Source organism: Macrobrachium nipponense, chromosome 35, assembly GCF_015104395.2.
Source record: "Macrobrachium nipponense isolate FS-2020 chromosome 35, ASM1510439v2, whole genome shotgun sequence".
NCBI classification, from domain to species: domain Eukaryota; kingdom Metazoa; phylum Arthropoda; class Malacostraca; order Decapoda; family Palaemonidae; genus Macrobrachium; species Macrobrachium nipponense.
Window position 1 is genome coordinate 34,222,813 of NC_061096.1, and position 20,454 is coordinate 34,243,266.

The 20,454-nt window shown below is 44.2% G+C and overlaps 1 protein-coding gene across 8 annotated transcripts in view; it reads right to left on the reverse strand.

The window, feature by feature from the left end:
• The window catches only part of LOC135208575 (WD repeat-containing protein 7-like), a 263,777-nt gene that overhangs the window by 237,514 nt on the left and 5,809 nt on the right, over positions 1-20,454 (reverse strand). For all 8 annotated transcript variants that reach the window (XM_064240911.1, XM_064240915.1, XM_064240914.1 and 5 more), the window contains exons 2-6: positions 15,686-15,850; positions 14,815-14,921; positions 12,918-12,996; positions 12,601-12,769; positions 12,283-12,473 (exon numbers count right to left, since the gene is read on the reverse strand). In XM_064240911.1, the coding sequence (XP_064096981.1) occupies positions 12,283-12,473; positions 12,601-12,769; positions 12,918-12,996; positions 14,815-14,921; positions 15,686-15,847 (708 nt within the window). In that variant the 5' untranslated portion in view covers positions 15,848-15,850. The remainder of the gene's footprint in view (positions 1-12,282; positions 12,474-12,600; positions 12,770-12,917; positions 12,997-14,814; positions 14,922-15,685; positions 15,851-20,454) is intronic.

The window sequence follows — 20,454 nt, forward strand, 5'->3', positions numbered from 1 at the left end:
CTGATACGTTGTTGCCTGATGAACAAATCTCAGATATTTTCTGTAATTCGGGTGGATTAGGACGTGGAAATATGCGTCCTGCAGGTCTATCGACACCATCCAGTCTCCTTGTCTGGTGCCTGCTAGGACTGACGCTGCTGTCTCCATAGCAAACTTGACTTTGCTTACGAACTTGTTCAGCAGACTTACGTCCAGCACGGGTCTCCAGCCCCCCGAGTTCTTTGGTACCAGAAATAGTCTGTTGTAAAATCCCTCGAAAGAGGTGTCCTCTACTATTTTTATCGCCACTTTTGACAGCAACTGATCGACTTGTTCCTGCAGAGCTGTTGCTTTGCTTCCTGAGTAAGTGGCAGTCAACTCTAATGGTTCTGACGAAAGAGGGGTCTTCCTTAGGAAGGGGATCTTATATCCTTCCTTCAGAACTTCGATTGTCCCCTCGTCCGCTCCCCTTTGGCTCCACTCTCGCCAGTAGTGGGATAGTCTGGCTCCCACTCGTGTCTGGAGGTTGTCGAAATCATTTTTTGGTTTTTGGTTGCAGTTTAGGGGTTTTCCTAGGTTGTCCTCCTGCAGCCGTCCTCTGGGTTCCTCTCGCAAGAGCTCTCCCATGAAAGGGCTGACGCGCAGGAGAAGTCTCCTTCTCCTTTCTGGCTAAAAAGTTAGCCGGAAGAACTTTCCTCGCAGTCCTAGTGATTAAGTCTTGCGTCGCTTGTTGCGCAAGGGCAGCCGACAAGTCCTTAACCAGCTGTGAAGGAAATAGCTGTTTGGTTAACGGAGCATATAAAAGCTCTGACTTCTGTGCCAGAGTCACTCCTGACGAAAGGAAGGAACAAAACATAGCCCTCTTCTTAACGATGCCAGCTGCAAAAAGGGCCGTTAGCTCGACAGTACTGTCCCTTAGCGCTTTATCGAGACAGGCAATAAGGTGCATCTGTGTCTCGTTCTTGTCATCCGTCACATCAGCGAGAGCTCCGAGAGTCCAATCCATTAAGCTGAAGACTTCAATCGTCCTGAAAATGCTTTTCAGCAAGTGGTCTATCTCTGAACAGGACCAAATAACTTTAGCCTTGGTCAAGGCCAATCTACGCGATGCGTCTACAAGCCTGGAGAAGTCCCCTTGGGAGGAGGCAGGAACTCCCAAGCCGAGAGCCTCCCCAGTCTCATACCACATGCTCGATCGGGACGCCAATCTCGTAGGGGGGGGAAGGAAAAAGTTGTCCTACCCTGTTCCTTCTTCTTGACAATCCACTCGTTCACGATTGAAAAGGCTTTCTTGGCCGATCTGGCCAAAACCGTCTTCCTGAAGGAGGAAGACTTCTGAGGTCTACCCTTCAAAAATTGCGAGGGCGGGCTTCGAGGAACTGCTTGCTGGAAGTCTGTCGGATACAAGTCTGCCAAGACCGCAAGTAATCTCTTGAGATCCGCTTCATGCAGATTTTCTTGCGTCTCGTCGTCCGAGATCTCTTCCAGCGGATTGACGTTATCCGAAGTCAAACGAGCGGGAGAATCACGTACGTCGTCCTGTTTGTATGCATCCTGACTGTGTCCAGCAGCCTGCGACGGAGCGTCACGCTCCTTGACGCCTTCCGTCACGCATCCAGCTTGCTGCGAGGGAGCGTCTACCATCGCTGCAGCTTGCAGCGACTCCGCGTCTCGCTGACAGTAAGCGTCTCTCTGTACAGATTCCGGTCGTATCCTCTTGGTTGGTCTGTTGACGTCCTTGGATTCTCTCTTGTGCATCTTTTCTCTTAGTCCTTGCGACTTGAAAACGTCAAACAGGGACGTAATGGACTGTTGAAATCCCGACAAGAACGCTGCTTGTGGTGCCTCTTGCTGCTGGGGGATAACTGGAGATGGCACTGCACGCATGTCTACCGCTTCGGAGACACTAGTAGTGGTCTTCTGGCGACGAGGTGGAGACGCTCCTTGTGACACCTCCCAGTCCGGGGGAGGGGGAGAGGCGTGAACCGATGTAAAGAGAACGTCTCCTTCTTCCGAAGAGCTGTTTCGGAGCGGATGCGTCGTCCTCCTCCGACAAGAACTTCTCCGGCGAGCTCCAATTACTGCACGAAGGTTGTTGGCACGAAACGGGGACCTGCGTCTCTTGAGGGGTCTCGACTCTAGAGGTTGACGCCAACCGCGTCGCAGTCTTGCGTCATCAGAAGAAGACGAACACTTCCTCATCTCACCTTTCCTGTGGCGAGGGGGAGCGTCCTGGGATGCGTCAACAGGATCACTCGAGGGGACGTCCGCTCGCTGTTCAATGTCTCTCACCTCCCTTAGCCTGTCGACGTTCCTTCTCCCAGGGGTTGGGGAGCATGGAAGAGGTCTAGGGCTAGGAGCATGACAGACACGAACGGACGCACCCTCCACAGCACTATCACTATCACCGAATTTGCGTTGCAAACCCTGCACTGCACCCCACATCTCTTCCTTATCCGAAGTAAGGGATTGCACTTGTACACCTAAGGCAGAAATAGCAGCCATAACATCTTTCATGGTTGGTTCACTTACCTCCAACTCCGTAGGAGGATCTGGTACCACTACCTTAGGATCAGGATTAGGAATATTAGTCTTAGAGACATTAGAAAGGGGTAGACTATCAGAGGATCTAGAAGAAAGAACACTAGAAAATCTAGCTCTCCTAATTCTGTCTTTTTCTAAACGTCTCACATATCTATCATACTCTCTCCATTCTCTCTCCGACAGACTCACATTCATTGTATCTACTGTCAAAAGTACAAACGTGCCCTCTGCAATGCTTACATACCGTGTGGGGATCAAGAGCGGTTTTTGGAAGCCGGGTCTTGCACCCCTTCACACACATTTTAACAATAGAGTCAGCCATCTTGAGAAAACCAAAAATCAGTGAAAAAATCCAAGTCAGAAATCAACAAAGTCTATCTATGCACAAAGAAAAGCAAAGAATAATCCAAAATCAGCGAAAGCCATCAACGAGCGAAAGCCATCAACAAAAACCAAGTAATGGGTACTTCACCAATTGTAGCAAAAGCAAACCCAAACAAAGAAGAGCGAATTTCCAACGTGCTGCTCCGAGCGATGGCAGGGAATTTCTGAGGACAAATGGGAATGGTTCCAGGTACCTGGATAGAGGGAGCACAGGTATGATCACCTGACCGTCTATCGGCGATAGCCGCGAATTTTGAATTTCTGCCGTGCGCGCGACGAATCGGCGGGTTAAAACTATATATATGTAACTACCAGGGAAGTTAGATATTTAAAACCTTACTTTTAATGCTTTGGGTGCATTGAAAACTATGTAAACTGCATTCTTATGGCATTTTTCATAAAAAAAAAACTTCAAATATTGATTATTTTGCATTTTTGGTGTCATATTTCATCTGCCAGATGAGCGTTGTAGGCGTCGTAACCCTGGAAATAATGTCTGATGAATATAATTGAAAAGCGTCGTAACCTCGGAACGTCGTAAGCCGAGAACGTCTTAACCCGGGGACTGCCTACTACAAATAAAAATCCATATTTTTAAAAACCACTTACAATCCTCTTTACAAATCCTAGACACTCTACTACATAATATATATACAGTAGAATGATGACCATCAGCTGGCTAACTGGCAGCACCATGTTGGAGTGACTATGGAACTTGAATACTAGTTAGGTGTGAGCTTCACTTTTCATGTACTAATCTAAATAAGCTGAGCTGGGAGGAGGGACAATATTATAATTAATGAAATGGGTTTGTGTTCTTTACATCACTATTGCTCCATTGAAAAATAAATCTGATCTGTTCGACTTACAAAACCCCCCATTTGCATTAGTCCTAAGCTTAAAACTATAATACTAGCACATAATCTCTAATGAGAAAGAGTGTAGGCTAGGTATTATCAACCCTTTCAAGAAATTCTGGCTATGTTTCTCAACAACCTGTTACAAAACAGGTTGGGAGTAATGAACATGAAGGTGTCACACAGAGTAATACTCCAAAAATGTTAAGATATCCAAAGGTTTTATATCTGCCCAATACTATTATTGAGTAATTTACTATTAGTACTATAAAAATGTTATTGTTAGTACACAATAAGGTTTTGTACATACTTACCTGGCAGATATATACTTAGCTATACGTCTCTGACGTCACGACAGAATTCAAAACTCGCGGCACACGCGACAGGTAGGTCAGGTGATCTACCTTACCCGCCGCTGGGTGGCGGCTGTAAGAACCAATCTCCCTTTCCAGCCAGAATTTTTCCTTCCACCGGTCTCCTGAGGGGAGGCTGGGCGGGCCATCAATCGTATATATCTGCCAGGTAAGTATGTACAAAACCTTATTGTATACTAACAATAACATTTTTGTACATGAACTTTCCTGTCAGATATATACTTAGCTGATTGACACCCTTGGTGGAGGGAAAGAGACAGCAATATAAATATGGAAAAAAGGGGAAAACAACACTAGTTGTAGGATGTAAATACAACCTTGGTTCTTACCTGTTTAGGCAGAAGACTTCGTAGTTACTGTCTATGAGTCTGCGTTGCCTTAAGAGCTTCAGCGAGGGCGTGACCTACAGCTGACAGACTCTTTGGGTCTATCAAAGGGATTTGGTTATCCGCTTACTTGATAGAATCCGAGCAGGATCTGTCAACGGGGATTCGCCCACTTATATGACAGAACCTAACCACTATCATTGCAAGGAGCTCAAACATAAACCGATCACCTAACCAACCTAATCATTGTTAGACTACGAAATGAAAAAACATGCCTACCCGCATGTTCTTTCAAACAACCAAAAACTTACAACCTAACAAGGGGAAAAAATATATACTACATACTAAGGATATGTCTCAGCTCCCTGCCCCAGCACCGAATCCGCCGATACGTACGGGCCTAACCCGAAGCACTTTTCATACGTAACTTTGACGTCTCTCAGATAGTGGTTTGCAAAGACTGAGTTGCAACGCCAGAATGTTGCCTTCATAATATTACTCAGGGATATGTTTTTGTTAAAAGTCAATGACGTGGCAATAGCTCTTACCTCATGAGCTTTGACCTTAAGGACTTTGAATTGACTTTCATCACATATCGCATGCGCTTCTTTCACCAGGCTTCTGATAAAGAAAGAAAGCGCATTCTTCGAAAGAGTCCTCCTTGGATCTCTTACAGAGCACCAAAGGTTGACATCATTGCCCTTAAGTTTTTTCTTTCTCTGTAGATAGAATTTCAAACTTCTTACTGGGCAAAGCGACCTCTCTGCTTCCTCGCCTACTAATGCAGATAATCCTTGTACTTCAAAGCTCCTAGGCCAAGGATTAGAGGGGTTCTCGTTCTTGGCTAAGAACGAAGGAAGGACACGAGATAGCTGCATCTCCTCTGAATCCCACATTTCCTTCTAGTGCATGGAGTTCACTAACCCTCTTTGCGGAAGCCAATGCCATGAGAAAAATTGTCTTCTTCGTGAGGTCTCTAAACGATGCAGACTGAGGCGGTTCGAACTTATTGGACCTCAGGTAACGTAGCACTACATCCAGATTCCAACTCGGAACCCCTGGAGAAACCTTCTTGGATGTTTCAAACGATCTTAATAGATCATGAAGGTCCTTATCTTCTGAAATGTTTAAGTTTCTGTGCCTAAACACTGCAGATAGCATGCTACGATAGCCTTTAATGGTTGATACCGCCAATCCACTTTCTTCCCTAAGGAAAAGTAAGAAGTCTGCTATTTGGGTCACAGAGGTACTGGAAGAGGAAAAGTGATGGTTCCTACACCATCGCCGAAAGACGTCCCACTTCGATTGGTAGACTCTAGGGTAGAAGGCCTTCTTGCTGCTGCGATAGCCGTTGCAACTCTTCAGAAAAGCCTCTCGTTCTGACCAAACTTTTGACAGTCTGAAGCCAGTCAGATCTAGAGCGGGAGGTTTTTGTGATACCTCTCGAAGTGGGGTTGTCTGAGCAGATCGATCCTCTGTGGTAATGTTCTCGGAAGATCTACTAACCATTCCAGTACCTCTGTGAACCATACTTGTGCGGGCCAGAACGGGGCTACCAGCGTCATCCTTGCTGCCTCCGATTCTGCAAATTTCTTTAGAGTCTCTCCCAGTATCTTGAATGGAGGAAAAGCATACATGTCTAGACCCTTCCAATCTAGTAGAAACGCGTCTATCGACACTGCCCTCGGGTCCGATATCGGAGAGCAGTAGTTGGCTATCCTCGCATTCTTGGCTGTGGCGAAGAGGTCTATATGAGGCTTGCCCCAAAGCTTCCACAGGTCCTGGCAAACATCTTCGTGAAGAGTCCACTCTGCAGGCAGGACTTGATCTTTCCTGCTTAGGAGGTCTGCTCTGACGTTCTTTTCTCCCTGTACGAACCTGGTAAGGAGACAAATCTTCCTTTGCTCTGCCCAAAGCAGAAGCCCTTTTGCTGTCTCGTACAGGGAGAAAGAGTGAGTCCCCCCCTGCTTCCTGATGTAAGCCAGGGCCGTGGTGTTGTCCGAGTTGATCTGTACTGTTGAAGCTAGGACGTGGAGCTCGAAAGCTTTCAAAGCTAGCCAAACCGCCATCAGCTCTTTCTTGTTGATGTGCCAGGTCACCTGTTCCTTGTTCCAGGTGCCTGACACTTCTCTTGAGCCGAGCGTCGCTCCCCAACCTGTTTCCGAGGCGTCGGAATACAACACTTGGTTGGGGTTCGGAATGTGAAGGGACATCCCTTCTGCAAACCTGAGAGGGTTGGCCCACCAAGAGAGGTCCTTCTTGATTTCCCTTGAGATCTCGAAGGAGAATTCTAGGTTTTGCGAACGACACCTCCAGTTTCGATGTAGAAAGAACTGGAGAGGTCTGAGGTGCAACCTTCCTAGAGAAAGGAATTGCTCCAACGAGGAGAGTGTCCCCAACAAACTCATCCACTCCCTCGCTGTGCATACTTCTTTCTCTAGGAAGGCTTTGACTTTCTCTGACCCTCGGGCTATCCGTTCTGGAGACGGAAAAGCCCGAAAATCCAGAGAAGCCATCCGAATCCCCAGATAGATACGATCTTGACTGGGGATCTTTCCTTGAAGAAGGATGGATAGGCACATGGAAGTAAGCGTCCTGAAGATCTAGGGACACCATCCAGTCCCCTGGCCGAAGGGCCGCCAACACTGAGGATGTCGTCTCCATGGCGAACTTCCTCTTTTCTACAAAGAAATTCAGGGCGCTTACATCCAGAACCGGTCTCCATCCTCCTGAGGCTTTTGGAACTAGAAAAAGGCGGTTGTAAAAGCCCGCTGAGCAAGGGTCGCTCACTAGCTCTATAGCCTCTTTCTCGAACATTTGTTCCACTGCTTGTGTTAAAGCAAGGCTCATGATGGGATCCCTGTACCTGGCCACCAACTCCCTCGGAGTCGTTGTCAACGGTGGTCTTTCCGTAAAAGGAATCAGATATCCTTTCCTTATAATCGAGAGGGACCAGTTGTCCGCTCCTCTCTTTGCCCAGGCTTCCGAGAATCTTAGAAGTCTGGCACCTACTGGTGTTTGGAGGACTACTTCCCTACTTCTTAGCTCTGACAGAGCGTGAGAAGGATCTACCTCTCTTGAAAGGTCTATTACCTCTCGAGGTAGAGGCTCTAGAAGGGGGGCCCCCTCGAAAGGGCTCCTGTCTAGCTGGAGTCTCCTTCTTCGTCTTCGTCTGGAAGGAGGTCCTAGGCTTCCGTGCCGACTGCGCGAGCATGTCCTGAGTCGCCTTCGCAGAGATAGATCCTGAGATGTCCTGGATTATCTTCTTCGGAAATAGCAGAGGCGAGAGCTGCGAATACAGGAGAGAGGCTCTTTGGGCATGCGAAACAGACTTAGTCAGAAAAGAGCAGAAGACTGATCTCTTCTTAAGGATCCCTGCTCCAAATAGGGAGGCTATTTCGCTCGATCCATCTCTAACTGCTTTGTCAATGCACGTTAGAACACTGTTGAGATCTTCTGGCGAAATAGCATCCGGGTTCTGAGTCTTCTTAGCCAAGACCCCCAAAGACCAGTCAAGGAAGTTGAAGACCTCCAAGACTCTAAACATTCCTTTCAGCAGGTGGTCAAGCTCGTTCATAGCCCAGGTAGTCTTAGCAGACAAAAGAGCCGAGCGTCGTGCTGCATCTACCAGAGAAGAGAAGTCCGCATCCGCCGATGAAGGAAGACCCAGACCTAGGGGTTCTCCAGACTCGTACCAAAATCCAAGTCTGCCCGTAAGCTTGGAAGGAGGGAAAGAAAACACAGTCTTCCCTTTCTCTTCCTTAGAAAGCAGCCAATCACCAAAACCTCTCAAAGCCTTCTTCATTGAGATGGTTGGCTTCATCCTCACACAGGAGGAAACTTTCGTCTTCTTCGAAGTCGAGAATAAAGAGAGAGGAGACGGAGGAGCAACGGGAGTAAGGGAGTCTCCAAACTCTTGAAGAAGGAGATCTGTAAGGATCTTATAGGACGAAACTGACGAGTCCTTCACCAAATCCTCTTCTGAAGGTTCAACTTCATCCACTGAAGAACCCTCCGCTTCTTTACGAGGGCAGTTAGCCTTCTCTAAAGAAATGCGCCTGTCCAGAGAGTGTCTAGTAGCAGACTGGCGCCTATCAGGGGAAGCCAAAGTTTCTGGAGAGCTCCTCTCGAAAGAGTCCTTCCTACTCTGATGAGTGCGTGCTCTTTGCTCCTTAATCCTACTCCTAGAATTCCGGGCTTCCAAAGGGGAGCGCCTGCTAGGAGAGGAGAGCCTACTATGCTCAAGGCGCTTCTCAGGATCCATGCGCCTGTTCAAAGGAGAGCGGCTGCCAGGCGAGCTGCGCCTACCATGCGGCGAACGCCTACTAGGCTCTTGGAGCCTACTTACAGGAGAGCGAAGCCCTGGAGAAGGTCGCCTACTAGGAGACCGGCGTCTACCATGCTCCACAAACTTCGCTCCCGACTTGTGTGTCTCTTCAAAAGGTAGTCTCCCAAGAGACATATCTTTCAGGCTCTACACGCCTGTCCTGAACCGAGCGGCTAAAAGGAGAGCCGCGCCTATCAGGAGAAAAGCGCCTATCCTCCGCACCACGCTTGGGAGCGGGAGAGCGTCTACTTGGGGAGTAGCGCCTACTAGGCTCAAGCCGCCTAACAAAAGGCGAGATCCTGTCTCTTGACGAATCCATCAAAGAGTAGGCTCTCTTATCCGGAGAATGAAGGATCTTCGGAAATGCGCGAGAAGACGAGGCTGTACGCCTGTCTTTAGACGAACGCCTACTAGGCGCTAGATCCCTTCCTACTGGAGAGATGTAGTCACCAGGAGAAAGCTTCTTGGGCGATTGACGCCTGGAAGACGACAAGCGCCTGCCGAGGGAAGAGCGCCTCCTTCCATCCGCTGATAAAGGAGAGAGAACCGACTCTGACTGAGACGGTAACACAGGCGAAGGAATCCTAGACTTCTTGATAGGGAGAGAGACGTCTTTCCGACGCGTTCCTCCTGCCAAGGAGCCCGCCAGCGCCGAAATCTGCGCTTGCAGTCCAGCAAGAATTCGAGCTGGAGATCTTGCAAAATCCTCCACCGAGAAGAGGCTCGAAGCCTACTATGAGGCGAGAACTCCTGCTCCCTCCTGGGTTTCTTGATCTCTACTTCCGGCTCTTCTGGAAAAACTTCCGGGCTGGAAGGAAAGGAGCCAGGTGCCTTCCAGGCTCTCTTCAGCGGTTGCGAAGAATCCGAGGCGCTCCATCCTCTTCTAGGCGAAGGTGAGGAAGAAGAAGAGAAGCATTGGCGCAATACCTCCTTCTTCGCGCGAACAAGGGCAGCCTGGGTACGAGCATCAGGATCTACCGAGGGGACGCCTGATCGGTGGGAGTTCTCCCTCAACCTTCCTGCGGCTGTTGACTTTCCTCCTCCACTGGGACTGGGAGTCTGGAAGAGGTCTAGGCCTGGAAGCATTAAGGAGCCGATCAGACGCACCCTCCACTGCACTGGGGTCACTGCACAATTCACCTTCACTACTCTTACCTTGCAACGAACGAATCTTCTTTTCCATGCTAAGGATCGTGGCTCTCATGGTTGCCACTTCCGTAGTCGTATCCTTAGGTTCGATGCAGGGCGCAGGAGCTGAAACTGGAGAAGGTTCTAAAGCTACAACAGGATTTTCTTCTACCTCGCTAATACGAGACTTACTAGAACTCCTAGACGAAGCCTTTCTCACCCTGTCTTTCTCTAACTTCCTCAAGTAGGAAGAAAGAGCCTTCCATTCACCCTCATCCAACTTCTCACACTCATTACAAGGGTTAACAAAAGAACATTCTTTCCCTCTACATTTAAAGCAAACTGTGTGAGGATCTACCGTAGCTTTCGGTAGTCTCACCTTGCATTCATCCATAGAGCACACCCTAAACATAGAAGATTTCTTAACCTCTAACTCAGACATCTCGAAATCAAAGAAAAATCCAAATCAATATCCAAAAACAATCCACAAATGCGTATGCCAAGCCAACAAGATCAGGTACTTCACCGAAAGTCAGTCCAAATAAATCCACGGCAACGAGAAATGAATAAAGCTGTCAGGAGGTAACAACCACAGGTGTAGTCGTCACCGGCGACAGAAAAATTCTGGCTGGAAAGGGAGATTGGTTCTTACAGCCGCCACCCAGCGGCGGGTAAGGTAGATCACCTGACCTACCTGTCGCGTGTGCCGCGAGTTTTGAATTCTGTCGTGACGTCAGAGACGTATAGCTAAGTATATATCTGACAGGAAAGTTCATGTACAAAACTTTATATTTGAAGTTGCATACTTTACTCTTTAATACATACAGATTCCATTGAGCACTGAATGCAACATTAAGCTTCAGTCACATGCCAGTAAGTAATCTGAGTACTAATGTAAACCAAGCCAATTGTTTTTACATCCTTGCTTATGCCTTCCAAATGACTATTACTTACATTTATAAATACATTCTTAAACTACTGTCAGTTAGTTGTTCCAACAAACTGCATGGGCAACATTCAAGAACTATCCAAGATGTGGAAACACTCTACCCACTATCTATATCACATTGAAGAGTGCACCTCTGGAATTGATTCATATACTTATTAGGGTATGTAAAAGGGATTTTGACAAAGGAAAAATTCTATTTCTGGGGGAAGACCTGTGTCGCCCGGTGAAATGCTCCTGTAGCATGCATTTCTAGGTATAAATAGATGCTAAATATACCAGAGAAAAAGCTAAAAGGAATGCTGAAGTTACTACCTTCAGCTCGCTCACCCATAGGGTGTCGGTATAAACACAGGGTCGAGTGGAAGCCACTACCACAGGTTTTCTGCCAATTAGAAGATTCCCTTCAAAACCCCTCTCTAGGTAGGTGCCGTTACAAGGACTACAATACATCTCTACCTTCCGTTCGCTACTACTACAACTCCCGCCCGAAGGCTTTATTCCTGTATTAGCACGCTACAGTGACCGCACATGTTTTTCTCGCTGCCCTCTTCCTTTTAGCTTTTCTCTGGTATGTTTAGCATCTATTTATACCTAGAGATGCGTGCTACAGGAGCATTTCACCGGTCAACACAGGTTGGGCCCAAAAATACCAATATGCAAAAATTTAAACATAACTAAAAAAAAAAAAAAAAAAAAAAAAAAAAAAAAAAAAAAAAAAAGAATTTGAACAAAACACTTATTATAACAGACTTATTAGAAGGAAGAATCTTAATATAGGGGTTCCTTACAAAGTATTGATTGATTTGTTAGTTCTTACTGGCGTCACAGCGACGAAGTTATTGACGCTGTCCTTAGAAAGTAAGGAATAAACATATGAGTAATTTGTGATCCTGAAAGTTTCTGGAACTCATGTGTCAAGTAATAAGATGGCAACTGCAGCGATTTGCCCTGATCACCTGTCACAGCTTTAAGAAATCTACTATATCTGGGAAGCCTATAGTCAATCATCAAATAATACTGAAAAATAAAAGTACTATCCTAAATAAAGATTACAGTCATCATCATTCCTACATAAGCTTTTGGTAAGGCTGGTACTGCTAGCAGTCAGTGTCTAGCCTGTAGGAATACCAGGGTTCCTGTTTAAGAATTCATTTCTACTGCAGTTCAAGCAGGAATGGTTGTTTGATCACCATAAACTTATTTGAGGAAGAGACAAAACAGGACAGCGACAGCTGAAATACCCTTTCAGCATGATTATATTCACATATAATGCAATATACATAGGCATATGTAAAAGTTACAGCCAAAAAGAAATAACTTCTTCCACATGCCTAAAAGCACATTGTACAAATAATATCTTAACTGAAGTGAGCTAGGAACACTCATGAATAGTATTTACAAAAATCTCACTCACCTGCCAATCATCTTGTGAAACAATGAGAACTGTTCTCTGATTATATGAACAACAGACAAGACACAAAGCATTCAACGACCTAATCATCTTTGACTCGTGCTCAAATATTGGCTCTCGAGGCCGCACTTCACGCTCACTGACAGTCCACACTTTTACCCAGCCTCCCGTAGTTACGCCTAACACAACCTCATCTGTAAAAGTAAAACATCCTAAAGTATTGTACATAATACACAAACAAAATTTTTTGCTATAACTGATATTAAAATATACAATGCTTCTATTATAAAATCCTTTATAAAAAATTTTCATAAAGCTTACCATTTCTTCTTGGGGGTCTAAGTATATGAAGTGCTGAGATCCAATCCGGGTGTATGCGAGTAGCAAGAGAGAAGAGGATGTCCAACGTGTGTGGATCATAAACTAGAATCTCTGGATAGTTGCCCACACAAAATAACCTAATATTCTCAACATTTAACATCTGATATGCCTGAAAACATGAAAAAAGGGGATAATTTATTTTTCCTTACTTAGAAATGTGATTTAACTGCTGAAATGAACTAATTTTAAGACTAATAAACCATTTCACTTATAACATGACAAACACAAAGCTCCCACAGGATTATCAAGTAACAAACCTTCATTGAAGAATGGATATTAGCAGAACGAAGGACTTCCACACATCGGCCATCTCTTAAATCCCAGGTGCACATTTCTCTGTTGAAATATTGTTTTGAGTAAAGTACAGTAATAACAATTCCATTGATGTGTCTTCCAGTTTACTTTAGCACTCATAAACAGGACAATATTTTGCCCAACTACAATAATCATTATGCTAAGTTAATTCTGTTTGTGTGTTAAATAATTACTGCCTGGGATTATTATACTACATGAAATATTGTTTGTAATTAAATGACACTCTCCCTTTCTCTTTAATATACAGTGCGGAAGTCAGTAACTGGCACGGCTGCAGAGAAGGAAGATGCTGGTATGGCAACCAAAGTTGCAACTACTGTGACTACTGTATATTCCTCTCTGTCTTTTTACCATCTCTAAACCAAATCATCTTTAATAAAGAGAAAGCCTGGTGGAATAATACATCTTTTGAAAAATTAAAACAAACCCACTGTTGTATAGTGATAGTACTCTTTTTTATTTCATGAACTGGTCAACTATTTAAACCATGGGTATCAGTGGTATATAACTCACATGATCCAATCTCATAATACAGAGAATGTAAAGCAACTCTTACAACTGAACATGATTGATGCAACTGAATGATTTTTAGTCAACAAGAAATATCATGTCTTGAAAACAAACCCCATATAAGAAATTCTGTCATTACCTTCAAATTTTCAGATTATCCAATTATGAAATTTCTAAAGCTTTAATTTATCATATAAGATGCAATGATTTATTAAGAACAAATCCTTCAGGCCAGTCCTCCAACAATTAAGACACTAACTCAATGATCTGATTAAATTATTTAGTAATAATAATAGTATAAAACAAAACAGATTTGACAGTAGACTTTACATTCACAAATATGCCAAATGCTACTATGGATTTCATCTTTAAATCCTGCATAGTCATTCTCTTGGAAAAGTGAAGTAGTTCAGTCTATCACAAAGGAAAGATATTGCTCAATTCCAATGCTCTAATATCCTATGACTTAACTTCTAACACCAGAGCCAACTTTCAGCATAAAATTAATGTTTCTGATTGATTTTAAGAATCATGCAAATCTGACAATACTTATGGTCATAAACTTAATATTATAAAAAAAACCTCCCTACCAATCATAAAATGATACAGGAACAACTAGATAAAGGGTCACACTGAACTGCAAAATGTAACAATCACCATAATCACCTCACACATTTTTGTATCAGCTTTCTTTTGGCCCATGTAAGTCCAATAGTCTTCCATTCCCTCAACTCCTCACACATCATCAGAAATATTTTCTCATTAACTTTTCCCTTGGTAAGCATTAAAAGTGAAACTAATTCTTTCCATTTCCTTCTGTCCTGAGCTCATTCTGCATGAACTCCTACCAGTGTTCTATATCTTCATTTATCTCCCTTTTTCTATGAGCCTTCCTACAGGTCTCCATCTTGCTACTTCCATATCTACTAATTTTCTGATTAATATTTTTCCTTATCACTTCTCATCATATGTCCAAACCACTCCAATCTTGAGAACTCAAATTGCTTTCTAGCCTCTTGATACATCTCTCCACCAACTCATTTATAAGAATCTATCTCCTATACTTCAGCCAGAAATCTTAATATTCCATGTTCACACCTTCTCAAAATCACCTCCATTTTCCTTGTCAGTGCTCATGTTTCTGCTATATAGAGCAGTACAGGCTCTGTATACCCATATAACAGTATTTCATTGTAATCACATCAGCATTTACTGCCTAGTCCTAACCACTTCCACAGCTATTCTTACATGTACAATAACTTGTAAAATTAATTAATATATTAACAATATAGAGTTGCTATTGAATGTTGATGTAAAAATCTCACTTACCCATTTTCTGAAGAACTGACCAGAAAGGAGGTCCCTCGTGCATCTCCTCCTGGAGCTAGGCAGGTGATACTAGCTGTGTGGCCAACCAACAGGCAACGAGGTGTCAGCTGTTTAAAATAATAAGAGTTAATTCCCTAATGAACAAAAAGGTGCCAGCAGTTTGAAATAACGGCTGATACAACTGAGTTAACCAAATTACTCTAAAAAAATATAATTACTTAAACCACTCATATATATTATACATAAAAAATCTTTAAAATAAATAAGTTTGTTTCACATTTATCACAGTCAAGTTGGTAACAGGTTTAACTGTCACTGAGAAGAGAGCGTCCCTATGAGATTCTTTCTTTTTCTTTCATTAATTCTTCAGATGAAAATACTTAAGGATAGAGTCAACAGACTATAAACCCTAGACAGCTCTATGGAAAATTAGTTGGAAGAGAGAGAAAAGTTACAGGATAAGTGAGAGTAGCAATGATACTTTCACTGTTCAGTAAACACTAATGATAGAGGCAACTTTTGTGCCATGGGTATGTGCAATGGGTTCCTTTCCTTCATCAGGGGAAGTTTCTGTGACTGAAGAGCCATTGTAAGGAAGTGAGGCAATTTGTGATTAATTAGTTTACGTATTAAGAACATCTGGGTCTTCTATGATGGTACAGTATCTCAAATGACTACAACAAAGTTTTGTTTGTGCAAAGGGCCTCTTAAATATCTACAGAGCAAAGGGCCTATTAAATATCTACAGAGCAAAGGGCCTATTACATATCTACAGAGCAAAAGGCCTACTAAATATCTACAGAGCAAAGGGCCTATTAAATATCTACAGAGCAAAGGGCCTATTAAATATCTACGGAAATAAATGACTTACTTTGAGTTTTGGAGGTTCAAAGTCCCATACACATATCTGTCCATCCCTTGAACCAGTAATGATTGTTTGGACATCTTGAGTGAGAAGAACACAGGAGATATCATGCGTAGGAGCCTCACGGCCCCACATGACAAGTGGAACCACCAAGTTTAATGACCCCATCCTCTGAAAAAAAAAGATTAATCAAATCATAAGTAAGATTTATAGTACGTACTACTATAAGAAAATAAAGATACCCTGTATGTACTGTAAACTGAAGAAAACTGACAATAAACAACAACAAATACTGTGTTTTCTAAACATACACATGATGTGCTATCTCAACTCCAACATATTACCTACTACAGATACACTCATCAGCTCTCTGACTCTCTCCCTTTATACCTCCTCATTACCTGTGCAGCATGGGTCATTAAAATTATTATATCAATGTATGCTGATTCAGATCCAAAATCCTTTTATATTAGCAAATCCGTCACTCACTCCTTGAGTTATTCAAAATGATGTTATTATGATATAACAAAGTTTCATGTATACTTACCTGGCAGGTATATATATAGCTATATTCTCTGTTCGCACTGGCAGAATTTTCAAAACTCGCGGCAACCGCTAGATCACTGGTAGTTCAGGTGATCGCCACCCCGCTCCCGTGGCGCTGGTGCTCGGAATCATTCCCATTTTCGTCAGATTTTTCTCTGAACCCTGTCTCCTGAGGGGAGGTGGGTGGGAATAATTATATATACCTGCAAGGAAGTATATATATCCTGCCAGGAATATACATGAAACTTTGTTATATCATAATAACATCATTTTCATGTATGACACTTACCTGGCAGGTATATATATAGCTGATTGACACATTTGGAGGTGGGTCAAAGACAGCAACATTGTAAGAGTTTAAAATTTAAAATTCAAAATACTCTTAGATTCCTTACCTGCTAAGGTAGCTGACTTCAGCATTCCTGCCCTCTTGCCTGCTAAACCTTAGTAGCTTCCAACTAGGACGTGACCTATTAGTTGATGAAGCTAAATACAAGGGTCTGACAACTGGACGGGACCAATTTGTTGACAGGAAACCCTAGCCCTCTCTTACCACGGGCATTCATGCTAGGATAAGTTAGACCACCTGAACCACACACAAAACTAACCTAACACACTACACTTCACAGACTGAAGAGGAAATAACCCTCTCAGACAACCATAAAAACAACACCACTTCATTAAAATACCTAGCATGTTAGTAAGTTATGGGGTGGAAAATTCCTTTGCCCAATACTGCTCCTGAGGATACATATGGACCCAACGTTTGACAATTGTCAAACGTTGTTTTGACGTTTCTAAGGTAATGACTTGCAAACACTGAATTAGTCCTCCAAAACGTCGTTTCAATGATATCTTTGAGGGCCATATTCTTTTTAAAAGCCAAGGAAGTAGCTACTGCTCTCACTTCGTGCGCCTTAACCTTAAGGATGCCGAAATTTTCTTCTTGGCATAACATATGAGATTCTTTAATTAGTTCCCTAAGGAAAAAGGCAATAGCATTTTTGGTCATTGCTCTGCTAGGATTCTTCACAGAGCACCACAGTGATTCTGAAGTTCCTCTAATCTTACTGGTTTTCTCCATATAATAGCGCAATGCCCTTACTGGACAAAGAACTCTCTCTTGTTCCTGTCCTACTAAATCTGAAAGACCCATAATTTCAAAAGACCTTCGCCATGGATGAGCTGGATTCTCGTTCTTGGCTAAGAACCCCTCCTGAAATGAGCAAACCGCTTTGTCATGTTTCCAGCCAATATGTTTGCTAATTGCTTGCAGCTCACTCACCCTTTTAGCTGTGGCCAAGGCCACCAAAAAGATGGTCTTTTTCGAGATATCTCTCAACGAGGCTTGATCCATCGGTTCGAACTTACTAGTTCCTAAGAATTTCAGGACCACATCAAGATTCCAGGAAGGCGCTCTGTATTGGAGCTCCTTCCTTGTTCCAAAGGACCTTATGAGGTCTCTCAGATCTAGATTATTTGTAATATCTAAACCTCTATGTCTAAATACTGAGGCCAACATACTCCGATACCCTTTAATCGTCTGAGTTGACAATTTTATTTCCTTCTTTAAGTATAAAAGGAAGTCGGCAATTTGGGTCACAGAGGTACTGGATGAAGAAATCTTCCGACTCTTGCAACACTTGCGAAAGATTTCCCACTTCGCCTGGTACACCTTAATCGTAGAGGCTCTTCTAGCTCCGGCCACCGCTCTGGCCGCCTCTCTAGAAAACCCCCTCACTCTGACAAGTCTTTCGATAGTCTGAACGCAGTCAGACCCAGAGCGAGGGTGTTCTTGTGGTACCTGTTGAAGTGAGGCTGTTTGAGTAGATCTACTCTTGCTGGAAGTGTCCTTGGTACATCTATTGTCCATTCCAGTACCTCTGTGAACCAATCTCGGGCCGGCCAGTATGGAGCTATGAGAGTCATTCTTGTCCCTTGACTCTCCCTGAATTTCTTCAAAACCTTTCCTAATATCTTGAACGGGGGAAAGGCGTAGACGTCTAGCCCCGTCCAATCTAGAAGAAAGGCGTCTACTGCGACTGCTTGACGGTCTGGGACTGGAGAGCAATAAGTCCCGTCAATCTCTTGTCATTGCTGTCGCAAACAAGTCCACCACTGGGCGACCCCATAATTTCCACAGACTCTGGCATACTTCTAGATGAAGAGTCCATTCTGTTGATAGAAGTTGACCTTCCCTGCTCAACAGGTCCGCTCTCACATTCTTCTCTTGAATGAATCTGGTGAGAAGGGTTACGTTTTCCTTCTCTGCCCAAAGAAGGATCTCCTCCGCCAACTTGCAAAGAGAGATTGAATGTGTCCCTCCTTGTTTGCGGATGTACGCCAGAGCTGTGGTATTGTCCGCGTTGACTTGCACCACCTTGTTGCGAATCACCGCGTTGAACTCTTTCAAAGCCAAGAAAATCGCCATCAGTTCCTTCCTGTTTATATGCCAAGCCGCTTCCTCCTTGCTCCAACGACCTGAAACTTCTTGATGTCCGAGAGTCGCTCCCCAGCCTGCGTCCGACGCGTCTGAGAACAATACATGGTCTGGGTTCTTTTGCTGGAGAGACGCTCCCTTCGCTAACTTCCCCGGAGTTAGCCACCACCGCAATTCCTCTTTGATCTTGCGAGGAATTCGAAACAGGAAGGAATCTGGTTGCGATTTTCTTGGCCAGACTTGGTTCAAAAATATTTGTAGGGGTCTCATGTGAAGCCTTCCTAGAGAAACGACCGTTCCAGGGACGAGAGGGTCCCCAGTAAGCTCATCCACTCTCGTGCTGAACATTGTTCTTTCTCTAGAAAGGCTTGAACTTTCCGGATGCACTGCTCTTGTCTGTTGGGAGACGGAAAAGCCCGAAAAGTCACTGAGGAGATCAGAATCCCCAAATAAACTAGCTCCTGACTGGGGGCGGGTCATATTTGACTTTTCTAAGTTCACCATCAACCCTAACTCTTTCGTTAATGTTAACGTCATTTCTAAGTCCTCCAGACATTGCTTTCTTGATTGGGCTCTTATGAGCCAATCGTCCAGGTATAGAGACACTCTTATTCCTAGAATGTGTAGCCACTTCGCCACGCTCGCCATCACTCTTGTAAAAACTTGTGGGGCTGTGCACAGTCCAAAGCAGAGGGCTTTGAACTGAAAGACCCTGTTCTGGATCACAAATCTCAGGTACTTCCTGGATCCTGCATGAATTGGGATATGAAAATATGCGTCTTGAAGGTCCAGGGTAACCATCCAGTACCCTGGACGTACCGCTGCCCCCAGTACTGAATCGGTCGTCTCCATCGTAAATTTTGTCTTCTCCACAAATAAGTTGAGTTGACTTACGTCCAGTACTGGTCTCCATCCCCCCGAGGATTTCGCTACTAAAAACAGCCGGTTGTAAAATCCCGGAGATAAGTGATCAGAACGAGGTTCTATTGCTCCTTTCTTGAGCATAGAAAGAACTTGTTCTTGTAGTGCTTCTTGTTTCCCTGGATCGCTGTAGTGAGCTCCAAGCTCTCTTGGCGATGTCGCAAGAGGTGGTCTCTTCAGAAAAGGGATCTTGTAACCTTCTTTGGCTACCTTGACGACCCAAGGATCTGCTCCCTTTTCTTGCCAAATCTCCCAAAACTTCTGGAGTCTGGCACCTACTGATGTCTGAAGGACTTGTTGTTCATTGTTTACTACTGGGTTTCGAACTCCTCTTGGATGGAGCTCTTCTTGCTCTGAAGGCAGGACGAGAAAAGGACTTGCCTCGAAAGGGCTGACTAGCTTGTCTTGATTCCTTAGGCGTCTTCTTAACCACCTTGTTGGGTAAAAATTTTCTTACCGAAGAAGTTAACAGATCCTGCGTCGCCTTCTGAGTTAGGGAAAGCGAAATATCCTTGATAATATCCGCAGGAAATAACTGATCCGAAAGTGGGGAATAAACCAATTCGGATTTCTGGGCGTTAGAAACGCCCTTAGCAGCAAAAGAGCATAGGAGTGACCTTTTCTTTAAAACTCCTGCGGTGAAAAGAGATGCTAATTCATTCGCGCCATCCCTTAAGGCTTTGTCCATGCAGGACATAATACTGCTTGGGAGTTGAGAAGCCGTTGATTCATTATTTTCCACTGTTCGTCCCAGAGCCCCCAAGGACCAATCAAGAAAATTGAAAACCTCGAAGGTCCGGAAAATCCCTTTCAAGAGATGATCTAACTCTGATGGAGACCACCACACTTTAGCCGAATTCAAGGCATG